This window comes from Arachis hypogaea, chromosome 9, assembly GCF_003086295.3.
Source record: "Arachis hypogaea cultivar Tifrunner chromosome 9, arahy.Tifrunner.gnm2.J5K5, whole genome shotgun sequence".
In the NCBI taxonomy this organism is placed as follows: Eukaryota; Viridiplantae; Streptophyta; class Magnoliopsida; order Fabales; family Fabaceae; genus Arachis; species Arachis hypogaea.
The window spans coordinates 2,729,329-2,749,842 of NC_092044.1; the positions used below are offsets into that span (position 1 = coordinate 2,729,329).

Below are 20,514 nucleotides of genomic sequence, written 5' to 3' on the forward strand. Positions count from 1 at the left end.
TATATTATTGTACTAAAAAATGTATCACCAAAAATATTTTTTGTTGTAGTGTATGCTCAATTGCATTACTAACAACATTATGCAAACTTTAAAATTTCTATAAAACTTTTAATATCCATATAGTGAATAAATAAATTTCTCATAAATAATTTTATTATTAGATAATTAAATTTTTTAAAAATTATTATTATAAGACAAACTCTTTAAAATGTTGCGTGTTGGGGGGTTTCACTAATTTCAAATTCTTTTAATTTAGACTAAAATAATGACTCTCCACTTATATATACAGTAGTAGATATCTCAACTCTTGGACTTGCAAGCAAAAAAGATATCAAGAATAAGAAATTCACGCTAACTTGTTAGAAAATAGAAAGATGGCCAAGTTATCTTTGGGAAACATTTTCTTACTCTCGCTTCTGGTTTCATCAGGTTCATTATTTTCCATATTTCAATTATTTATTCCCCCTCTTATGAGTGTATGCCTTTGAAATGCTACACCTTTTTTTTCCATATCTCAATTCAGTAAATTTGATTCCAATTAATTCAAACACATTTAAATTAAAGAGTATATTTTCATTTTTATATTCTATAGTATATTAGATTGGAATAAGACAAGATATTGAAATTAAGACATAAATAACAAAAATATAAAAATTAGTGTTCTTCTTATATTTTGTTTGGTGATAAATTAAAACAAATTATAAAAGTCTATTTTTTTTTATTTAAAAAATTTAGAAAGAAAAATATAATTATAAAAAATTAATAAGAATAATAAAAGAAAAATAAAAAATTGTTTCTCTGTGTTTTTTCTATTAAAATAGACACAAAATACACTAATTCAATATCTTTAAAAACAATATCTCTATTTACGACTTATTTGGTAAACACGATTTAGTGTCTTGTATCTCTATCTTAAGTAACGTTTGTTTTGAGATACTGAGACAGAGATTGGGAGACTAAGACTTAGTATCATGTTTGTTGGTTCAGAAATTGGTATTAAAATTTCTGTCTCTATCTCCAGAATTTCAGTATTTCAGTACTTCCAAAAAGTGAGAACACAGAAGACTAAAATTTAGAAATTGAAACTGAAACTTTAATAACATTTTATACGTAAAATACCTTCATTTCAATTAATTAATTTCAGTTTTACTCTTTGTACAAATTAAATTAAATTTCATTCTTGTTTCAATTTTTGTCTCTCACTTTACACCAAACAAAATACTAAGATTTATTTCGATCTTTGTCTCTCAGTTGTTTTTCCGTCTCTATCTCTCCACCAAACCCTACTTTAGTAGTCTGTGCATATAAGCAAATGCATCCCTACATACTAAAATATAACGTTTTATTATTAGATTAATTATTTATAAGCTTGGTTTTCAATATTATATATATTTTATTTTGTAGTTATGTGGATGACAAGTTCAGACGGTGCTGCTAGTAGTAGTCAGTTCATTACTGAAGACACTACTTTATGCCGATACGATTTTATGTTTGACGATGATTGCAAACACCACTACCCTCATCGATGTGTCGAGAAATGCTATGCGAAATATCATAGCAAGTTGATTCTTGGAGATTGCATGAAAAAATATGCGGTATCACATGTTTGTAGATGCACCTATTTCTGTAAAGAAAAACCTTCCTTTTTCCGAAACTTAATAAAGGGAAAAGGAAAAGGAAAACCTGAACATAATTAATAATAATACAAGAGGTTGGAATTCAATAATCAATATATAATACATAAGACTAGTTTAAAATCAAAACATAGTCAAAGTTATTGATCAATAAAGAAGTTTCGATCGTTTGCAGTTTAAAATGAAAAAGGAGGAGGATTTTGAAGATTATTAGATATTTTATATTATTTTCAGAATGTGTTTGTAATGAAAATATCTCTATGTATAGAGGTTGGAAATTGGAATGAATTATTGTCGCAATAAAATGAGTTAATTAGTCCAATATGTCTATACTATCATAGTTTAATTTTATCTCTACACAAACATAAAAGTATATATAATTGATATAAAAGTTTATACAGAAATGCTTCAATTATTTAATGAGTCATGTGTGTGTACGAATATAATATTTTGGTAGTTATATCCACTATTTCGGCAAAAAAATATATCTCCATTAATAAAAGTGCACATGTGTAATGATTTTATCATTTTATTAGTGATTTATATATTTTTTCAAGTGTGTCATGAAATCGTTATATATGTGTATTTTTATTAATGGAGACACCGTTCTATTGGGGAGTGATGGAAGTGACTATGAAGTATTATATTCATGTGTACATATGACTCATTAAATGATTTAGGTGTGTGTGAATTTTTGTCCATTCCGACAAATTTAAAAAATGAAAAAATAACCATTTGTAGAAGTTAAAAGTTTTAGCAGTTATTAAAGAGAACAATTTTTGGGAATCAAAATTCATTGGATGGTTTGGCCAAAGTAAAGCCTTGACAATTTAGCAATGCACATTGAAACCATGATTATGCCACTAATGCCTCGGCCAATTCCATGATGAAGATATCATGTTTTGAAACCTGTATAGTGATAGTGATAGTGACTGTGACCAACTGACCATAATCATCTAAGCTCTGAATTTCTTTCTTATTGGCCTCAATACACAATAGAAGTCTCATTTGAATTGATAGACAGAAACTATTTGAAGCCAATTGCATTGTGATATGAGGCAATAAGAATAATTTGTTTTGGAAAATCATAGTCTTATAGCAGAAAATGTTTCAGATTAACACACCGTTGCTTTAGAATTCTTCCCCAAGATCAACTAAATATTCCTAGTGGAGAAAAAAAAAAAGTATAGAGATCTAATTAAAAATTTGGTAAAAATATAGAGACCAACAGAGTAATTAAACCTTAATAATATGCACATAAAAGACAAACTATATATATATATATATATAAGAATTCGTTATTTGATGCTTTGGCAAAAGAAAAGCATTGACAATAAAATTGGATAATAGCCCACCATCCAATTTAAAATCTACTGTCATATTAAGAAAAATTAAAATCGTTCATGCCAAACAAAAAACTGAGGGAGAAGCAAAAGAATTCTATACATGTTCCTTTCTGTGCGTATTTTAAACAAATGAGTTAAAAGTTCCAGCAATTCATATGCATGATTATTGAATACTCACCTGGCCAACACAGAACTTGCAATGAGTTTCATTTCATATCCTGAAAATTGAAAAGCAGATACAATATATTTTTTCTTGTTTTGGGCGTTCTGTAATTTGAAAGAGCACTCCAAATGAAGATAAACTACACAAAATATTGAAACCATGATAATGCAAATACACAACAAAAAGAAAAAAGAATCAATAAGCACTTAAGCAGTGTATAAACTAAGAATACAATAAATACAATACAATGATTACTAGATATATAAATCAGGAACATGTGCTATCTTGTGCCAATCCTCCCCTGTTCCTTCCTTACACCGCTCTTTCAACATTGGGCAGCCAACAATACTCAAATATTGAAGTCAAGTTAAGTGCCGGACACCATCAGGCAACGATCCCAAACTCGTACACTTGTTAATTGACAATCGTTGAAGTGAAGATAACCCTTCGAAACCCTGTTCTGGTAAACACGCCAGCTTACCACAGTCATAAATGGTAAGATTAGACAAAGCAGTGAGTTTTGTGATGTCAGATGGCAGTTCCTTCAATTCACTGAAATATTTTATTTCCAGAGTTGCAAGAGAGGTCATGTTGCTCATCATTCCTTCTGGGAAGCACGACACTTCATCATTTACCCAAAGATGAAGTTGGTTAAGACCATTGAGATTAGAGATTGACTTCAGTTGCTCATTGCTACATTCCCAAACAGTGAGGTTCTTAACACTTGGAAGGCACGGCAATTGCAGTTTAGGGCAATTGATGACTTTTATGGTAGAAAGAGAGGGGAACATGTGTGTTGTTTCCCGTTTCAACAACCTCTCCACGTTTGGCAATCTCGCCACTTCCAATTCCTCCAAAGATGGGAATGGCATTGCTTCAACACCATCATAACTTTCATCTTCCTCAATGTACTGCACATCATCCATGCCACTTATAAAAAGCTTCTTCAGAAATGGAAGTTTTCCCACTGGAGGAAGATGCCCGCACTTTCCACATTTCACAAGTCGAAGAGAAACTAAATTGTGGGTGGCAGAATTGTTTTGCATCCAAGTTGGCCATTGTAATCCCTCATAGTATTCTATCGTCAACAGCTTGAGTGTGGAGTGAGGTTGAAGCGCTTCAAGTACTTCTTCTGCTCCCAATACGGACTTCCTCTTACCACTTTTGCGCCATGACAAAATCAATTGTCGAAGGTCTTGTTTACCCTTCAAGTTGGCATTTTTAGCTTCAGATATACTCCCAACATTTTCTAGGCCTTTGATGTATAGCTTTCCTCCCAGATTCAAAGCATGTAACTCTGTCAAACTGTGCCCTTTCTTTGATTTCACAATGTATATACTTAGAGTTCTCAGATGACGTAATTTGTGAGCATCAGGAAACATACTAGATGGAATATTCCATCCATCAATGACAAGATGTCGGAGATTTTGCATCCTAGTCAAGTGTTTCGGTAGACGGCGAAGATTATTCAACCCTATTAGTTTCAAGATTTCCAGTCTCCGCAAATTGCAAATACTACCAGGCAAGCTCTTTATATCCAAACCACGAAGTTCCAAATACCTCAAGCAACTTAAACTCCCAAAAGATGGTATCTTTCTAGCATATATGCACAAAACCCGAAGAGAATTATTTGTTCGAATCAATCTAGAACTGAAAGGAAATCCGTATGAATCCAATTGATACAATGTCCGCAAGGATTCAGCTTTCTCAACGGATCTCTTCTTGAATTGTCTTTTAACAATGTGGTGAAAAACAATATGATGGGGGTTTCTTGAAGAATCATTAAGGTTTTGTTTCTCCAAGCATATACACTCTTGCCCTGAAATTGATTGAGCAAGATCGTGGACTAAATCATGCATCTTGAAATAAATCTCGCCAGAAAAGTCATCAGCCCTGACATCTTGGAACAATGACTTTCCATATAATTCATTCCAGACCATGTTGCCAACCTCCTCCACCTCCAAGTTTGGCCGGGATGAAATAAATCCATTAGCCATCCAAAGATAAATCAATTCTTGCTTCACCATTTCCATATCTTTGGGAAATATGGCACAGAAAGCAAAACACTGCTTTAGAGTTGGCGATAAACAAGAGTAGCTTAATCTCAAGACAGGTATAATATCATTCTCATCTGGTAAATTCCAAACCTCACTTTTCTGAACTTCAAGCCATTCCTTTTCCGTGCTTCTGGATTGCATCAAACCTCCTAATGCCATTGCTGCAAGAGGCGATCCTCCACATTTCCTGACTATCTCCTTCCCTATTGCAACAAGCTCTGCACGCTCTTCTCTGTCAGGTCCAAATGCGCGGAGTTTAAACAACGACCAACAATCATCATCGGATAGACGGTCCAAATAATGAGGTTGGCATGTTCCCATAATTGTTGCAACATGCTTATCGCGAGTGGATACTAAAATGGATGAGCCTTTAGATCCACAAGACAATACGGATCTTAACTTATCCCATTTGTCTTGGGTTAATCCCAATTCCATTTCTTGACTTCTTTTCCATACATCATCTAAAACCAACAAATACTTTTTACTTTGTAGCAATTCTTTCACTTTTTTCTCCATTACATCTAAAGCCTTGAGCTCATACTTCTCATCTGTGATAGCTTCTACAATGGAACGCAAAATACTCTCCATAGTGAAATGCTCAGAAACACACACCCAAATCTTCAAATAAAAATTGTTACCTACTTTTGGATCGTTGTAGATCAGCTGAACAAGTGTTGTTTTCCCGAGACCACCTAAGCCAACAATGGGATAGACGGAAAGGAACTCGGAGCTTCGTGCTGGGCTAAGAAGAAACTCCATAACTCTCCCTTTATCTTCATCTCGTCCGTACACTTGAGGAACGGCGATAGTTGAGCTAGTTTGACGCCATTCAGCTACTTCACTTGGCCTCTCCCTCAGACCTTGTCTAAGATCAAAGTTGCTTCTTGCTTGAGCAATTCGATCCAACCTCCCTATTATCTCATTCAGCTTCTGTCCAAGCTCACGACGATGCATCACCTTCTTTGGATTCAAAGAAGATAAGAACCCAAGTTGAGAGGATTCAGTAGGCAACTGATCAAGGATATCATTCAGCACATACATGGCATCTTTAAGCTGCTGCAGCCACACCTTGAGAGGACGATTTGACCATTGTTTCTGCTCGGCATCATCAAGAACAGCTTTGATGAGTTCTAAAGTGCGTGACAGGTCTTCAGCCTTTTCCTTGATTCCAAAGAAGGCTGCAAATTCAGTCTGGACAAAAGGGATCAAGTTCTCCAGCACAATTCCAAGCAAGGCCTCCGCCATTTTCAGAAATACAACAAATGAAAGGGGAAAAAGAAAGAAAGGAAGGAAGACAAAGATCGGAGATTGGTTGTGCAAGCAATGAAAAGTGCCTCAAAAGTCAAAATGCATTCTTAGCAACTCGTTAGTCCGTAAAATACTAAAATGAACTCTCTTTTTCAGTTTTTTGTCCTTTTTTTAGTCACGTGCCGAGTCACGTGCCACGTGATGCCTTTACCAACCTACGATGCAATTTTCCGCAGGAAGTAGTAAATAATTATTAAATTATTAATTCCAAGATTAAATCACTAAAAATTATTAATTTGAGGATTGGTCTGTCTCTCTTTCATATTATTATTTCATAGAAATATAAAACATTAATTAAATATAATAAATATCTATATTAAAAGTATCATAATAATAATAATATTATCATAATAAATTTAAAATTATAAAATATTTAAATTTTATACTATTTGACATACTAATATATCATATATAAAATTTTTATCATTATTATTTTATTTCATAATTCATAATATTAATGAAGGGAAATGTATCTATTTAGAAATAATTCTATTAGATAATTAGGTACAAAATAAAAATATTTATTATAATTTTTAAATAAATTTATGAAAAAATGCTTTTATTATTTTACTATTTATACTTTTTTATTATTTTGTAATATTTTACATATAATTATATTTTAAAATTTTATAGTTATGTTTATTTCATTATGCTATGTAAATCAAAGAGTCAATTTTAGTTATTTTTGAATACTTTTTGAATTTGTATCATTTGAGACATTGTCGACAAAGTGGGTTAAACATATATTAATATGTATTTTTATTTTATGCTATTCAAATGATTCTTATAAAAAATAATTTATTCAATATATATATATAATAAGTGTTCTAAAAAAAATATTCTTATTATTATAGATATTATTAAAAAACTAAATGCATTAAGAGAAAAAAATAATTAAATATAAAATATTTACAAAAATAATTTTTTTTGTGTTACAATATAAAAAATTATTACAAATTTAAATTATAAAAAATTCTATCAAATTATACTTATCATAAAAATTCCATCAACTTATAAATTACTAACTTAATAATTATTACAGATTCAAAATTAAATTAAAGATTTCAGATACAAGTGTTACAATTTTTATGCTATTTGATAGAAAAGCAAAAATATTATTAGGCACAACTATTTTAAATTTAATTACACTCTAAAAGAGTAATAACACTGAAGCATTATCTCAATTAAAAATTTACACAACCTTACACTTATATCAATTAAAAATTTATACAACTTTACACTTATATTTGAAGTCAAAGTAAATAATTTTAACTTTAAAAAAAGCTCATAACAATATTTTATTACGAAGACATTTATCCCAACAAAAAATATTAAAATTTAACCACTGTTACAACAAATAAAATAGATAATATTACAAAAATATTATATTTAAAATATCATTTATATTTTTTATTATATTTTTCATTAATTATAGGAATCAACTTCACTAACACTAATATCATAAGATGATATACCAATCAAAAGATTAACTAAAAAGAAAAAAAATTCAAGACACATCTTTAAATAAAAAATATCTATACAAAGATAAAACAAAAGAGATAACAGAAAGAAATAATATATTTTCACAAAAACATATGACCAAACAATTATAATTTTAATAATAACTAAAAATAAAAAAAAATACAAACACCACATAAAAAAATTAAATTTATCAATTAAAATCAATACAAAAATAAAAACAACAAATAAAAATTATTTATTTTAATTTTTTTATGTTAATCTATCTCTTTATCTCGTTTAAAACTTTTTAGTCATTTCTTTTTCTCTTTATCATCTCAACATATTATTGTAGATATAATTAATAATTCTATTATAAAACTAAATAGATATGTCTCTCAATTGCAGTGTTATTTCTGTTAATGATTTTTATAATATTGGTAACAAGACAATTTTTGCGATTAAAATTTCTTTTTAATAATATTAAATGTCTTTTTAATTATTTAATTTATATTATTGGGTAAAAATTCAATTTGGCTTTTATTCATTTTTACTAAGATTAAGACGCCCCTTATTCAAAAAAAATAGATATTTTAATTTTTAATTTTTTTATTTTAGAATAATACAACTTTTAATTTCTATTAAAAAATTCGTTAAATAAAAATAAAAATTAGTTTTATAAAAATTTTATTTGTAATTTATAACGGTTTAAATTCACAACGTTTTTTTTTAACAATGTAACTATGATTATTATTATTACCACCTTTTTCATCTTCATCATTATTACTTTTACCTCTAATCGTTATCTCTTTTACTGTCATCATCACCAATACAAATATCATCAATATTAATGTTATCTTATTTCATTTATTGTTCGATATTATTTTTTTTGAAAAGGTCTTTGTTCTGTAATTATTTTTTTCTGCGACATCATTTTCAGTAATGGTTTTTCTCCAATTAACCACCACCAATAAAAATTTTTTTAAAAAATAAAGTTATTAATAGTTTATGTGAGCAGTGATGGACCCAAAAAGTTTATATTGGAGGACAAAAATAATATACACAAAAGATATGTTAATCAAAATTTAAAAAAATAAAAGTGTACATTAATTATTCGAATAGAAAAATAAAAAATTACATATAATAAAATAGAACGAAAGATATTTTTTGAAATATTTTTTTATTATTATTTTTAAAGATAAAAAAATATATATTCTAAATTAGTAAATTGATCAATTGACTTTAAAAATTTATATGCAACATAATTACATATAATAAAATAAAACAAAAGATAAAAAAATAAATGATAAGGATCACTAAATTGAGAATAAAATAAAATATATAAATTCATGAAGAAAATAAAAAATTAGATTAATACTTAAACTATAATTATTTGAATTAAAATTTGTAATTCAAAATATCAAAAAGAGAAACAATGAAATTGAAAGATACATAAAGTCATAGAGAATTATATAAAAAAATAGAGAATTTAAAATTTACATTTTGATGAAGAGAAAATGACCACTAGAAAATAAATAAAAAAAAGGTTGAAAATATGAAATTAAGGAGAGGATTTAAGAGAATAAAAAAGTGGTGATGGTTGGAATTTGAGAAATGGAGAAGACTAAATTTAATTAAATTAACTGATAGTTAAAATAATAAAAAGATAAAGTGAATTTAGGACTTTAAATAATTGAGCCAAATTTATTTGTAATTGGATCATTTAAAATTTAAAATAAAAACATATTATATATGTATATTTTAAAAAAAATTGAAATAAGAGTAGGGGCAAGTGCCCCATTATACTATGCCCCATTATACTAAGTAGGTCCGCCCCTGTATGTGAATTTAAAATTCCTATAAATTATAAATAAAATCCCAATAAAATTAATTTTTGTTACTATTTAACGGAATTTTTAATAAAAAAATCACAATGTCCTAAAATAAAAAAAAATTGAGGATCAAAATGTCTTTTTTTAGACAAAAAATATGTTATTTTTTGTAAAAAGGGACAAAAATTTAATTGAATATTTAATATATATTTTTAAATAATTCTCACAATAATTAATAAGATATTTTTGTAATTAAAATTTTTTCTTAATAATATTAAATATCTTTTTAATTATTCAATTTATATTTTCTAAAATATAACTTTTGAAGTCTGAAATAATGGTGACAACAAATATTAACGAATATTGGTATTTCAAAAGGCAACCATAGTAAAATAGATGAATTATAACTTATAAGATTAATTATATAAAGCATTATATGTGTTGGATTCTAAATTATAAATTAAAAAAACTTTAGATTTTTTTAAATACACATTAAATAAGTTAGTTATTCATTTGTTTCTTTAGTATTTTTTAGGGATAAGTATTGTTTTGGTCTCTTAACGTGTAGGGTCGGAATTGAAATCATTTCTCACGTAGTTTTTTATTTAAAATCGTCCTAAACGTTTTATTTCATATTAAAATCGTCCTTTTAATTTTTTATGGACAAAAATACTTTCTACCATCACCAGCACTTTTACCACCATCAAATATATCAAATCAGATTCAAAAACATCAAATTAGATTAAATAACATCAAATTCACCAACAAAATCAACACACAACAATAATACAATAAAAAATAATAAATTAAAATTAGAATTAAAAACAAAGATAGAAGTTAAAACAGAAGAAGTAGAAGAAGACACAGAAATCAAATAAGCAGAAGAAGCAGAAATAGAAGCTCAAGCAAAAGCAAAAAAAAGAGGGAAAAGAAGAGGTGACAGCGAGCCAGTGACTAAGGGGGAGGAGTCGCCGCCGTCACACACGTCGCCGTCACCATCGTGTCGCACCCAAGGGAGAGGGAGAGAGGGACGCGAGCCAGTGACCAAGGGGAAGGAGTCGCCGCCGTCACATGCGTCACCATCGAGGTGAGGAATGTGTCGGTGGCCGCCGAAGAGAGAGACAGAGAGAGCGAACCCGCAAAAATGGAGAAGACGCAACGGTGATAGTGAGTGGTCACCAGTGTTGCCGCCGCTTCCGTCTTTCCTTCCCTCTCTTCTTTTTCCTTTCCCTTTTCCTTCGCGTATCCTTTTTCTTCCTCCCCCAACAACGCGTTCTTTTCTTTAATTTTTTTAAATTTTTTATAATTTTTTTATTAAAATATGGGTAATTTACTAAAAAAATTAAAAATTATTAAAAAAAGTCATTTTAATATGAAATAAAATGTTTGGGACGATTTTAAATAAAAATTTACATGAGAAATGATTTTAATTCTGATTCTAAACATTAGGAATCAAAATAATATTTATTCCTATTTTTTAATAATAATTTATAGGGAATGTGTGTGCTTTATTGTTTAAAAAAACCAATGCACATAAAATATTAAAATGTCAGCATAATTTTTCCTTAAAAGAATTTAACAACCCACTCTGTAGCATGTTTATATAGCTTAATTAGATAAACTTTCTGTAAAGCTCCATTGCTGTCGGCAGTGTCGGGCACACGTAACTTAAATCAAATTGGAATCAAAACGACCATAATATAATTCTTGTTATAATTTTATATTCTTTTAATTTATGTAAATTACTAAAAGGTACATGATATTCGCAATTGTTTATAATACCTTGTAACTTGGCAAGGTGCATTGATGTAGTAATTCTAATTGTTGTTTCTTGTTGTAATTCTAATTATTCCCATTCATCAGCACCTTCAGAAGATTGCCATTTTCAAATCATACAAAGTAACGCACAAAAGCATTCACCTACACAACCAACACAAAACGAGGTCAATACTTTTATACTTACACAGAAATCATATTTGAATCTTAATTTCATTTTGGTATCAAAATCCTTTAACTAAAGTTCTATTGATCCTCGCTCTTTATTTATTTATTTTGTGAAAAATAATCCTAGTTCTAGAAAAGAGTTTTGAATTGGAATAGCTGACAAAATATCAAATTCAATTATGAACACATTAGTTACATACAAATCAAGTGTAGGAATGGTGTAGACAGTAGACATGCCCACAAATCAAGTGTTCAACCTTCAAAGAGAAAAACTTAATTCTTGCTAACATATGCTATGCTTTAACAACATATTTTAAAAGTAGAATTTAATTTGTATGCACGGTAAAAAAAATTGTATACACATAATTAATTATATATTATTATATTAATAAAATTATTTCATTTTTAGATTTATTACTTAAAAATTATTTAAATATATGAATTTAATTGAATGATTTGTGTAAATTTATATCAAAATTAAGTTCTTAAAAATATTATTAAAAATTAGATTTGAGGGTTATTATTAATTTATTATTAAACTTGTAACTATGAAGTACGAGCTCTACTCATTAGTCATTACACTCTGAACCTCGTTTTAGAACACTTGATAGTTTGATCGAAATAAACACAGTTGTGCAGAGTGATTCAAAGAGTTGCATGTGCAAATCCAATTGAGAGAGAAATGGGATTCGGAATCCTCAGAAACCTCATTCGCCCTCTCTCAATCGCATCATCAACTGCCCTAACCTCTCGCATAACAACCGCCGCCGCCACCACAACGACGTCGTTTCGTGGCCTCCTCTTCGCATCTCCGAAGCAAGATCCCTGCTTCTTCAAAACGCACCAATGGATTCTTCCCCTTTCGAACCATCTCCATAGCTTGACTGACACGCGCTTCCCCAAACGCCGTCCCGCTGATAAATCGCGCCGAAAGAGAGCCTCCTTGAAACCCCAAGGCGCGTCACAAGCCTTTTCTTTTCTTTCAAAAACATTTTTTTGTGGTTTTGCTTTTGAATCTGTTCGTTGAAGAATGAAGCTGTGGATTTTTTTTTTTTCTGTGCGTGTATTTTGCAGGGCCTTATGCTTGGGTTGAGCATACCCCTGGCGAAACCATTCTTCCGAATAAGCCAAACGAAGGGAGTATCAAGAGGAGGAACGAGAAGAAACGCATGAGGCTGCGCCGTGCTTTTATTTTGGTGCGCTATTTTAATTCCCGAAAATTGAAATTCAGGCATTGAACAATAGAGGGTTTAGACATGGTTTTAAATTGTAGTCCTCAATAGTATTTAGGGTTTATGATTAATAGCAAAAATAACTATCTTTCCTTTTTGTTTGTGTAATAGGAACATTGTAGAAATTACGCAGGCTAGGAAATTCATTTTTGCTCTGTTTGTTGGTTGTGTAAGGATTGGATGGTAGCTTTAAAATGAATAGCTATTCTTCTCTGGAAGTGGTTTGGGGGAGTGTGAGGGCATCATCTTGTTTTGTTTTGAAGAGGACAATTTAATTGTCAAGAAATTGACATTTTGTTTTTGGCTCCTAGACCAGGGTACTCCTAACACCTGCAAGCATTTGTATCATAACTTATAAGTCCAATGTAGAAGCTGGGGAACTCTTCTTCCTCAAGTGATAATTATTAGTTAAAAGAAGATTTGATAATACAATGGGATTAGATTATATTTGGCTTGATACTTAACATCGTACATAAAATGTCATGCATGAGTTAATTCGCATGTTAAAAATTTAAAAATCTCTTAGAAAGATACATTTAAGTGTGTGTTAGATACTATGATGATAATAGTTTTCCACCTCCATTAATTATTTTCAATGTGGAATTCTCTGGCATTTACAGGCAGAAAGGAAGAAAAGGATAGCTCAGATGAAAGAAGCTAAACGGAGAAAAAATATGAAGAGGATAGGGCGCAAAATGGCTGCAGTTGCAAGAGAAAGAGAGTGGGCACAAAGGCTGGCCGAGCTGCAGAGACTCGAGGCAGAGAAGAAAAAATCCATGGCCTGACTTTTCTTTGAGATCTCATCTGAAATGGTAATACTGGTTTAGCTTTTGAGCTTGTCATGATTTGAACTCTCTACAAAACCCCCTTTAGTGTACCTTCAACAGTGTATTTTCTGTTAATTTGTGGTCGGGTGCCTATTTCAGCCCTTTTTTTCTTCCCTGAACTGTAGTATTGTCGAACTTCCCCGGAATCCCTGCCCCTGTCTAGAGAGTAAAGTTTTACAAGTGTTTTTTTAGAAACAAAAATGAGAATAACCTGTCTGTTGCAGATGCATGAGCATTACTGATGTCACACTTATGATTTTGGAATTAATATGCACAAAAACCTCGTATCTTCCCTCTTTATGTACCTTGTAGAAAGTTCAATCATCTTCCCTAGTTATGTTTTTGCTGCATGTTTTGGTGAGGTTATCAACTGACTAGTTTGTTAAGTCGCATTAAGGAGAAGCGAAGATAACGATAGTTGTTGAAGGTCTCTAGCAGTCCTGCTCTTGATTGTGTTGGTTTGTTTAGTTGCAGTATTTTTGTATGAAAGCAAATTGACTGTGTATTGGTGTATATATTCAAATGCTTCCAAGGGTGAAGACTGCTCTTCTTACCAAGAAAACTTCCCTCAGTCTCAGGTCAGGGCCAAAGGGGCTGGGACCAGCCCATGGGTCACTTTTCTGTTAGTCGTCAACATACATGGGAGCAATCCGTTTGATGGGAGGAATCGTTGATGTCTTTAGGTATTAAATTTGTCAGAAACAAAGTGTCTAATCGAGAATTTCTTGGAGAATAATTCGGAATTTCAATCTATTTATAAAGTTTTTGCTACATATAAATATTTTTTCATTCTTGAATTTGAAACACACTTGTGGTCACCTCGTAGACCAGAGAGTTTTTCTTACAGATCACTTTCAAATGACTCGGTATGTAACAAAAATCCCATACAGCTTCCATAGTTTCCTTGGCATCTTCAGAGCAATAGGGATTCACTGATAATGACTTCATAACTCTTGATACATTTGTTCAGATTTCATTTCAATTATTCAGCAATGAATAAGTTACAGTGAGCAAAATGTATAAATCATGACAGAAGGAAAAAATTCTGGGCTTTGATTTAACAGCAAGGTAAGTCATTTAATGACCAATGGAGCATAGACAATGGATAAACTTTACAAGTCATGCAACATTGTAATTTGTCATTTCAATGAACTATAGAAAATAGAACATACACTATAGAAAGTAGGTCTAAACTTTATAATTTGAAAAAAGTTTAGCTAACATGTCCTCTAAATATTGTTTTTCTATTTAATGTTGTTTAAATTTGTTTTGAGAAATACTGATTTTTTAATTTATTTAAAAAAAATCCTCATTGTGAGAGTTAGATATGCTGTAATGAGTATTGGCGGTCTTGTCTTGTCCTTGAATATAATTGAGCAAGTGCGAACTAATAATGTTAGAGGGAGAAAATCAAATTGGATTGATCTAGTGGTTAGCTCACTAGTTTGCTTAAGTGTTGTGAGTTCGAATTCTGCCTTATACATGCAGCAATTCATTGGTCAGCGGCAAACCTTAAAATGAAGCTTCGATTTGCTACGAATTTTAAAGTACTCTATTGTTGACAAGTGGCACTTAATAGTAAAAGTAGGAAATGGCAGAGTTAAAATACTTAAAAACTTGAACATTTCTCTAAGACTATTGCCGTTGTATTTCGTCTTAACTATTGTCAATGAAACATCTGTATCCGTGTGTATTCATGGACAAATTATTTTGAAGCGAGGCTTTTCCTTCTTTTGAGGACTGCATCAGTCTTGTAATTTTGTATGTTACGCATGTAAACATCTCTTGAAAGATACATTTAAGTGTGTTTGATACGATGTTGATAATAGTTTTCCATCTACATTAGTACTGGTTTAGCTTTTGAGCTTGTCATTTGAACTCTCTACAAAAAACTCTTTAGTATACCGAATAATTTTTGGTAGATTTGTGAATTCTACTTTTAATGTCGTGTTATTCATAGGTAGTAGTAGTAGTGATGCAACAAGTATAAATTGGAGATTGTATTTACCCTTTTAACTTTATATTTCAGCAATGCATATCAAAATAAAATTGTTAAATCTCAAATATCAGAAGCATAAATCTTTGATGTTTCTGTAAGCAAAGAATTATTAAATTTGTCAATATATACTAGAATTTAATTTTAATGCACTATTAGTGTAAAATAATTTTATATGTATATCCAATTACGTAACGCTATATCAATAAAAGTAATTTTCTCTTACATTTATCACGTAGTCATCCAAAAAAACATATATAATTGGACTCTGTTAATAGATCAAAATTAAACTTTATATACTAACTCAAACTTTGCACATTGATCATATATATATACTCACACACTCAACTTTCAATGTCTTCTCTTTTTCCTTCTTTTCTTCTTCTACATCATTTTCTTTCTCCAACTTCAATTCTTCTCCCTTGTCTTTTCCTTCTTTTTCATTTTCTTCTCTTTTTTTTCTTCTTCTAGTTAATTTTTGGGATCTTCTATGTCTCCTTATTCTTTTTCTATGTTTTTTCTCTTCTTTATTTATTTATTTGTTTGTTTCTCTGTGAAATTTAAAAAATTTTATAAAGAAAAAGAAATACAAAAAAAAGTTGTTCATATTAAACATAGAAATTTTGTGATGATAAACACAAAATTTTTAAAAGATAAACACAATTTTTTGAATATAATCTTTAAAAAAATTATTGAGAAAAGAATATAAAATTTACCACAATAAAATCAGATATATTTTAAGATAAATATAATTTTTTGAAAAGAAAAAAAAAACACAAAAACTTATTGAGCATAAACACATAAATGTTCTGCTTATAAATACATTTTTTTTAAAAAAAATAAACACAGCTTTTTGAATAGAAACCTAAAAAAGAACACACAGAAATTTGTTAAGAAAAAACACAAATTTAGGACGATTTATTAAGAAGTTTTTTTAGAGTGATACACAATTTTAAAAAAATAAAATAAAAAAGAACATATAATTTCTGTATTATGCAACTAAAATTCATGTCTTTTTTTAACAAAAAAATGTGTATTAATTTTTCCTTTGTTGTTATTACACAATTTCTTTGTGCTTTTTTTCATATCATTGTTAACTCAACATTTTTGTCAATACAAATGGATTTACTTAATTGTTGATCATTTTTATTTTCAATTAATATTATTGTTTAGTAATTGAGCTATATAGTATATACACTATCTTGAGTTTTTGACATTTTGATCATTTAACCAACCCCCACCCATAATAATAATAATAATAATAATAATAATAATAATAATAATAATAATAATAATAATCATCATCATGATGATGATGATGATGATGATGATGATGATGATAATAATGATAATGATAATGATAATGATAATAATAATAATAATAATAATAATAATGATAATGATAATGATAATGGTTCTTCCTTTATAATTACTGACATAACTTGTGATTCTCTTGGATCAAATTCTGAAGGTGATTTATATACAGCAATAATAATAATAATAATAATAATGATAATGATAATGATAATGATAATGATAATAATAATAATAATAATAATAATAATGATAATGATAATGGTTCTTCCTTTATAATTACTGACATAACTTGTGATTCTCTTGGATCAAATTCTGAAGGTGATTTATATACAGCAGTGGCTATATGTGGCCTTCTGTTGTCAATTCCTACAATATCATCGATATTTCCTATGGACGAATTATCTATAGAATTTCTATGGCTAATAGTTTCAACATTATCAGGAACTCTTAATGATTGGGATCTATTCATCCTGATTCTAATATCAGGTCCTTCTCTTATGATTTCTCTTATCCTAGTATTTTGTATTTGTGGTTCTTCAATACCATCAGGTATTATCCATTCTTCAGGCATACGACTCTTTAATTCTTCATGTCTCAATCTTCTAGGTGTTTGTATATTAGATCTTTTTAGGTTTGCATGCATAATTATTGTTTCTTCTTTTGATGATTGTCTTAATGCTCTAAAGTCATAATCAACTTTAGTAATTTTATAATATATCCTATAGATTATTTCAAATGGATCATATTTTTCATTTATAATGGTCTCATCAGATGTCACTTGCAATTTTAAAGCTTGCCAGGTGTATTCATTTTTTAGATTCATAGCATAATTTGGATAACAATTAAAAAACACTGGTCCATCATGACAGTTACTTTCTAATATTCCTATTAATGAATCACTAAAATTTTTTAACCTGGTATCTCTTAAGGTTAATAATATAGGCAGATTAATTCCTATTCTAAAATTAGGCTTTATGGCTACTTGTATTAATCCTATATGGATAAAGTTATATCCTTTTCTACTATGTTCTTTCAATTTATCTTCTTCTAAGATGGTAATAATTTTATTACTACTCGTTCCTGGCTTACAATATTCTAACATGTGGATTTCATAATTTTTTCCTTCCTAGAAGTTTCTCTTTTTATATATTTTATCTTTATCTACTATAGGTATACTCCAATTATGAAAACTTTCTTCTAATTTAGCTATTTCTAACTCGTTTTTAGTTCCAGAGGTGGATGCTTCATCATTATCTGTTTTTATCACTAAAGAATTATTTTTTCCTAGATTTAAACTACTCATCGTTCTCAATAAACTAGCCATTTTATGGTTAGAACTTTGTGAGCTACGGGACCACCCTCGTTAACCAACGGATTCACTGCCTTGTTAGGACTTACAACCGGGATTACAATCTGGGCTGACCAACGTATTAACAGTTCTCACTGCTACTTCAAAGTTGTAACTATAAAATATTTGAGGTTTATTAAGAAGATTTGTAATAAAAATCCAGTTAAAAATAATTTCTTTATAAGTATTATCAGATACCTTTCCCTTGGGCAGGCTCTGATACCACTTGAGATTGTTAAAGAATGGATAAGACAAGATTTTAATGCTGATTACAATAAATCACTAAGAGATTGGTATTTTACCAACCATTCAGAAAAGAGGTTATTAGAATAAGAGAACTATTTTATGATTTTATGAAAGAAAATAGGATTAGCTTATTCTTCTTTGATTGGTACGTAAATCATTACTCCAAACCCGATAAGAAATTATGTCCTTTAACAAAATCAACTGTTGTTTGGAAAACAAGCTCAGGATCAGTAATAGAATCTGAATATCCTCCTAAAGAAACTATTAAAATACCAATTGGAAAGGATCTAGAAGTTGAAGCCACACCCTATAAAGATAGCAATACAGATGGAAATATAGAGAAAAGAGATATTAAAAAACTACATCAGCAATTAAACTTTACTAATACCATGTTAGATATAATGAAAAATCAGTTAGGAAGAATGGAAAACATGGAAAAGGTTGTTAGGGTAGAAAAACCTATATATAAATTACAAAGCTTAGATAATATTAGCTTAAAATCTAAAGTAGAAACAGAAGTTGAAGAACTAAAAGAAAAACTTAGAAGTATTAGTCTAGGAAAATTAACAATTAATACATTACAAAAGGAAGAAGAATTAGAATTAAATAAAATATCCTATAAAAGAGATTATCCTAAAACTAGAAATTATTATTCTAGACCATCACCAGTAGATATAGGTCTAGAAGAGCGAACACAATTAGTACAAAATAGCTTTTCAGGATCAGACTTAGTAGAATGGAATATAGATGGATTAAGTGAACAAGCCATTTTAGATCAAATGTGTAATATGACTATGGCTGCCACTGCCTATAAGATGAGAAAAGCTTCTGATAAAGAGGCAGCAATTATGATAACCCAAGGTTTTACAGGACAATTAAAAGGTTGGTGGGATAATTTTCTCAGCCTCCAAGAAAAAGAATTAATTATTAATAGTATTAAACAAGAGGATCAGTCATCAGACGCTACATCCACATTAATATACACCATTATTAAAAATTTTGTAGGAGATCCCAGTATTTTTAAAGATAGGATACATACTCAATTAATGAATTTAAGATGTCCAACCATGTCTGATTATAGATGGTATAAAGATGTTTTTATGTCAAAAGTTATGATAAGAGATGATGCAAATGCACCTTTCTGGAAAGAAAGATTCGTAGCAACCTTACCAAAATTATTCTCTGAAAAAGTATTACAAAAACTACAAACACAGTTTGGGACCCAGATTCCCTATAATTCATTAACTTTTGGACAATTGCATAATATAATAGTACAAACGGGTATAGAGGTATGCACAGATACCAAGATACAACAGAAAATAAAACAAGAAAGTATCACGGGTAAAAGAGAGCTTGGCACTTTTTGTTATCAATATGGAATAACTCCTGAAAAAGCACCTAGTGGACAGCATAAAGTTAAAAAGAGAAAATTTTATAAAAAACCTAAATATAATATAGACAAACCCCTTTATTATGAACAGAAATATCATAAAAAATTCCATAAAACCCCTAAAGGAAAACCTAAATTTTCTAATAAGAAAAAATCAGTAACATGTTGGAAATGTAAAAAACAAGGACATTATGCTAATAAATGTACAACAGAACAAAAAATAAATAAAATAGAAAATAAAGAAATTAAACATGCTTTAACAGCCATACTAATCAATTCAGAATCAGAAGAAGAATCAAGTTATGAAGATTCTTCTGAAACTGAAGACTATTTTATACAACAATTAGACTTTATGTCAGAAGAAGAGAGTTCAGGAAGAAATAGTGGAAAAGAGGAACAGGATATTAATAATTGTT

The 20,514-nt window shown here is 29.4% G+C and overlaps 2 protein-coding genes and 1 long non-coding RNA gene across 6 annotated transcripts; 2 read left to right on the forward strand and 1 right to left on the reverse strand.

The window, feature by feature from the left end:
* Nucleotides 1-241: 241 nt before the first annotated feature.
* LOC112712852 (uncharacterized) lies at nt 242-1,956 on the forward strand. Its single transcript, XR_003157931.2, has 2 exons — nt 242-429; nt 1,405-1,956. It is a non-coding gene; the product is annotated as an uncharacterized lncRNA (long non-coding RNA).
* A 1,549-nt stretch (nt 1,957-3,505) lies between these two features.
* LOC112709901 (putative disease resistance protein RGA1) lies at nt 3,506-6,445 on the reverse strand. Its single transcript, XM_025761891.3, has one exon. It carries the CDS (start codon nt 6,443-6,445, stop codon nt 3,506-3,508), a length of 2,940 nt encoding a protein of 979 aa, XP_025617676.1.
* Nucleotides 6,446-12,261: 5,816 nt separating this feature from the next.
* LOC112709905 (uncharacterized) lies at nt 12,262-14,580 on the forward strand. Of its 4 annotated transcripts, none has more exons than XM_072202271.1 (4): nt 12,262-12,698; nt 12,817-12,938; nt 13,595-13,786; nt 14,270-14,580. In XM_072202271.1, the coding sequence occupies exons 1-3, from the start codon at nt 12,425-12,427 to the stop codon at nt 13,757-13,759; spliced, it is 561 nt and encodes a 186-aa protein (XP_072058372.1). In that variant the 5' UTR covers nt 12,262-12,424; the 3' UTR covers nt 13,760-13,786; nt 14,270-14,580. The 4 variants fall into 4 exon arrangements, with proteins under 4 accessions (XP_072058372.1, XP_025617683.1, XP_025617684.1 ...); XM_025761898.3 differs by having other exon boundaries at nt 14,335-14,580; XM_025761899.3 differs by having other exon boundaries at nt 14,374-14,580.
* Nucleotides 14,581-20,514: the final 5,934 nt, after the last annotated feature.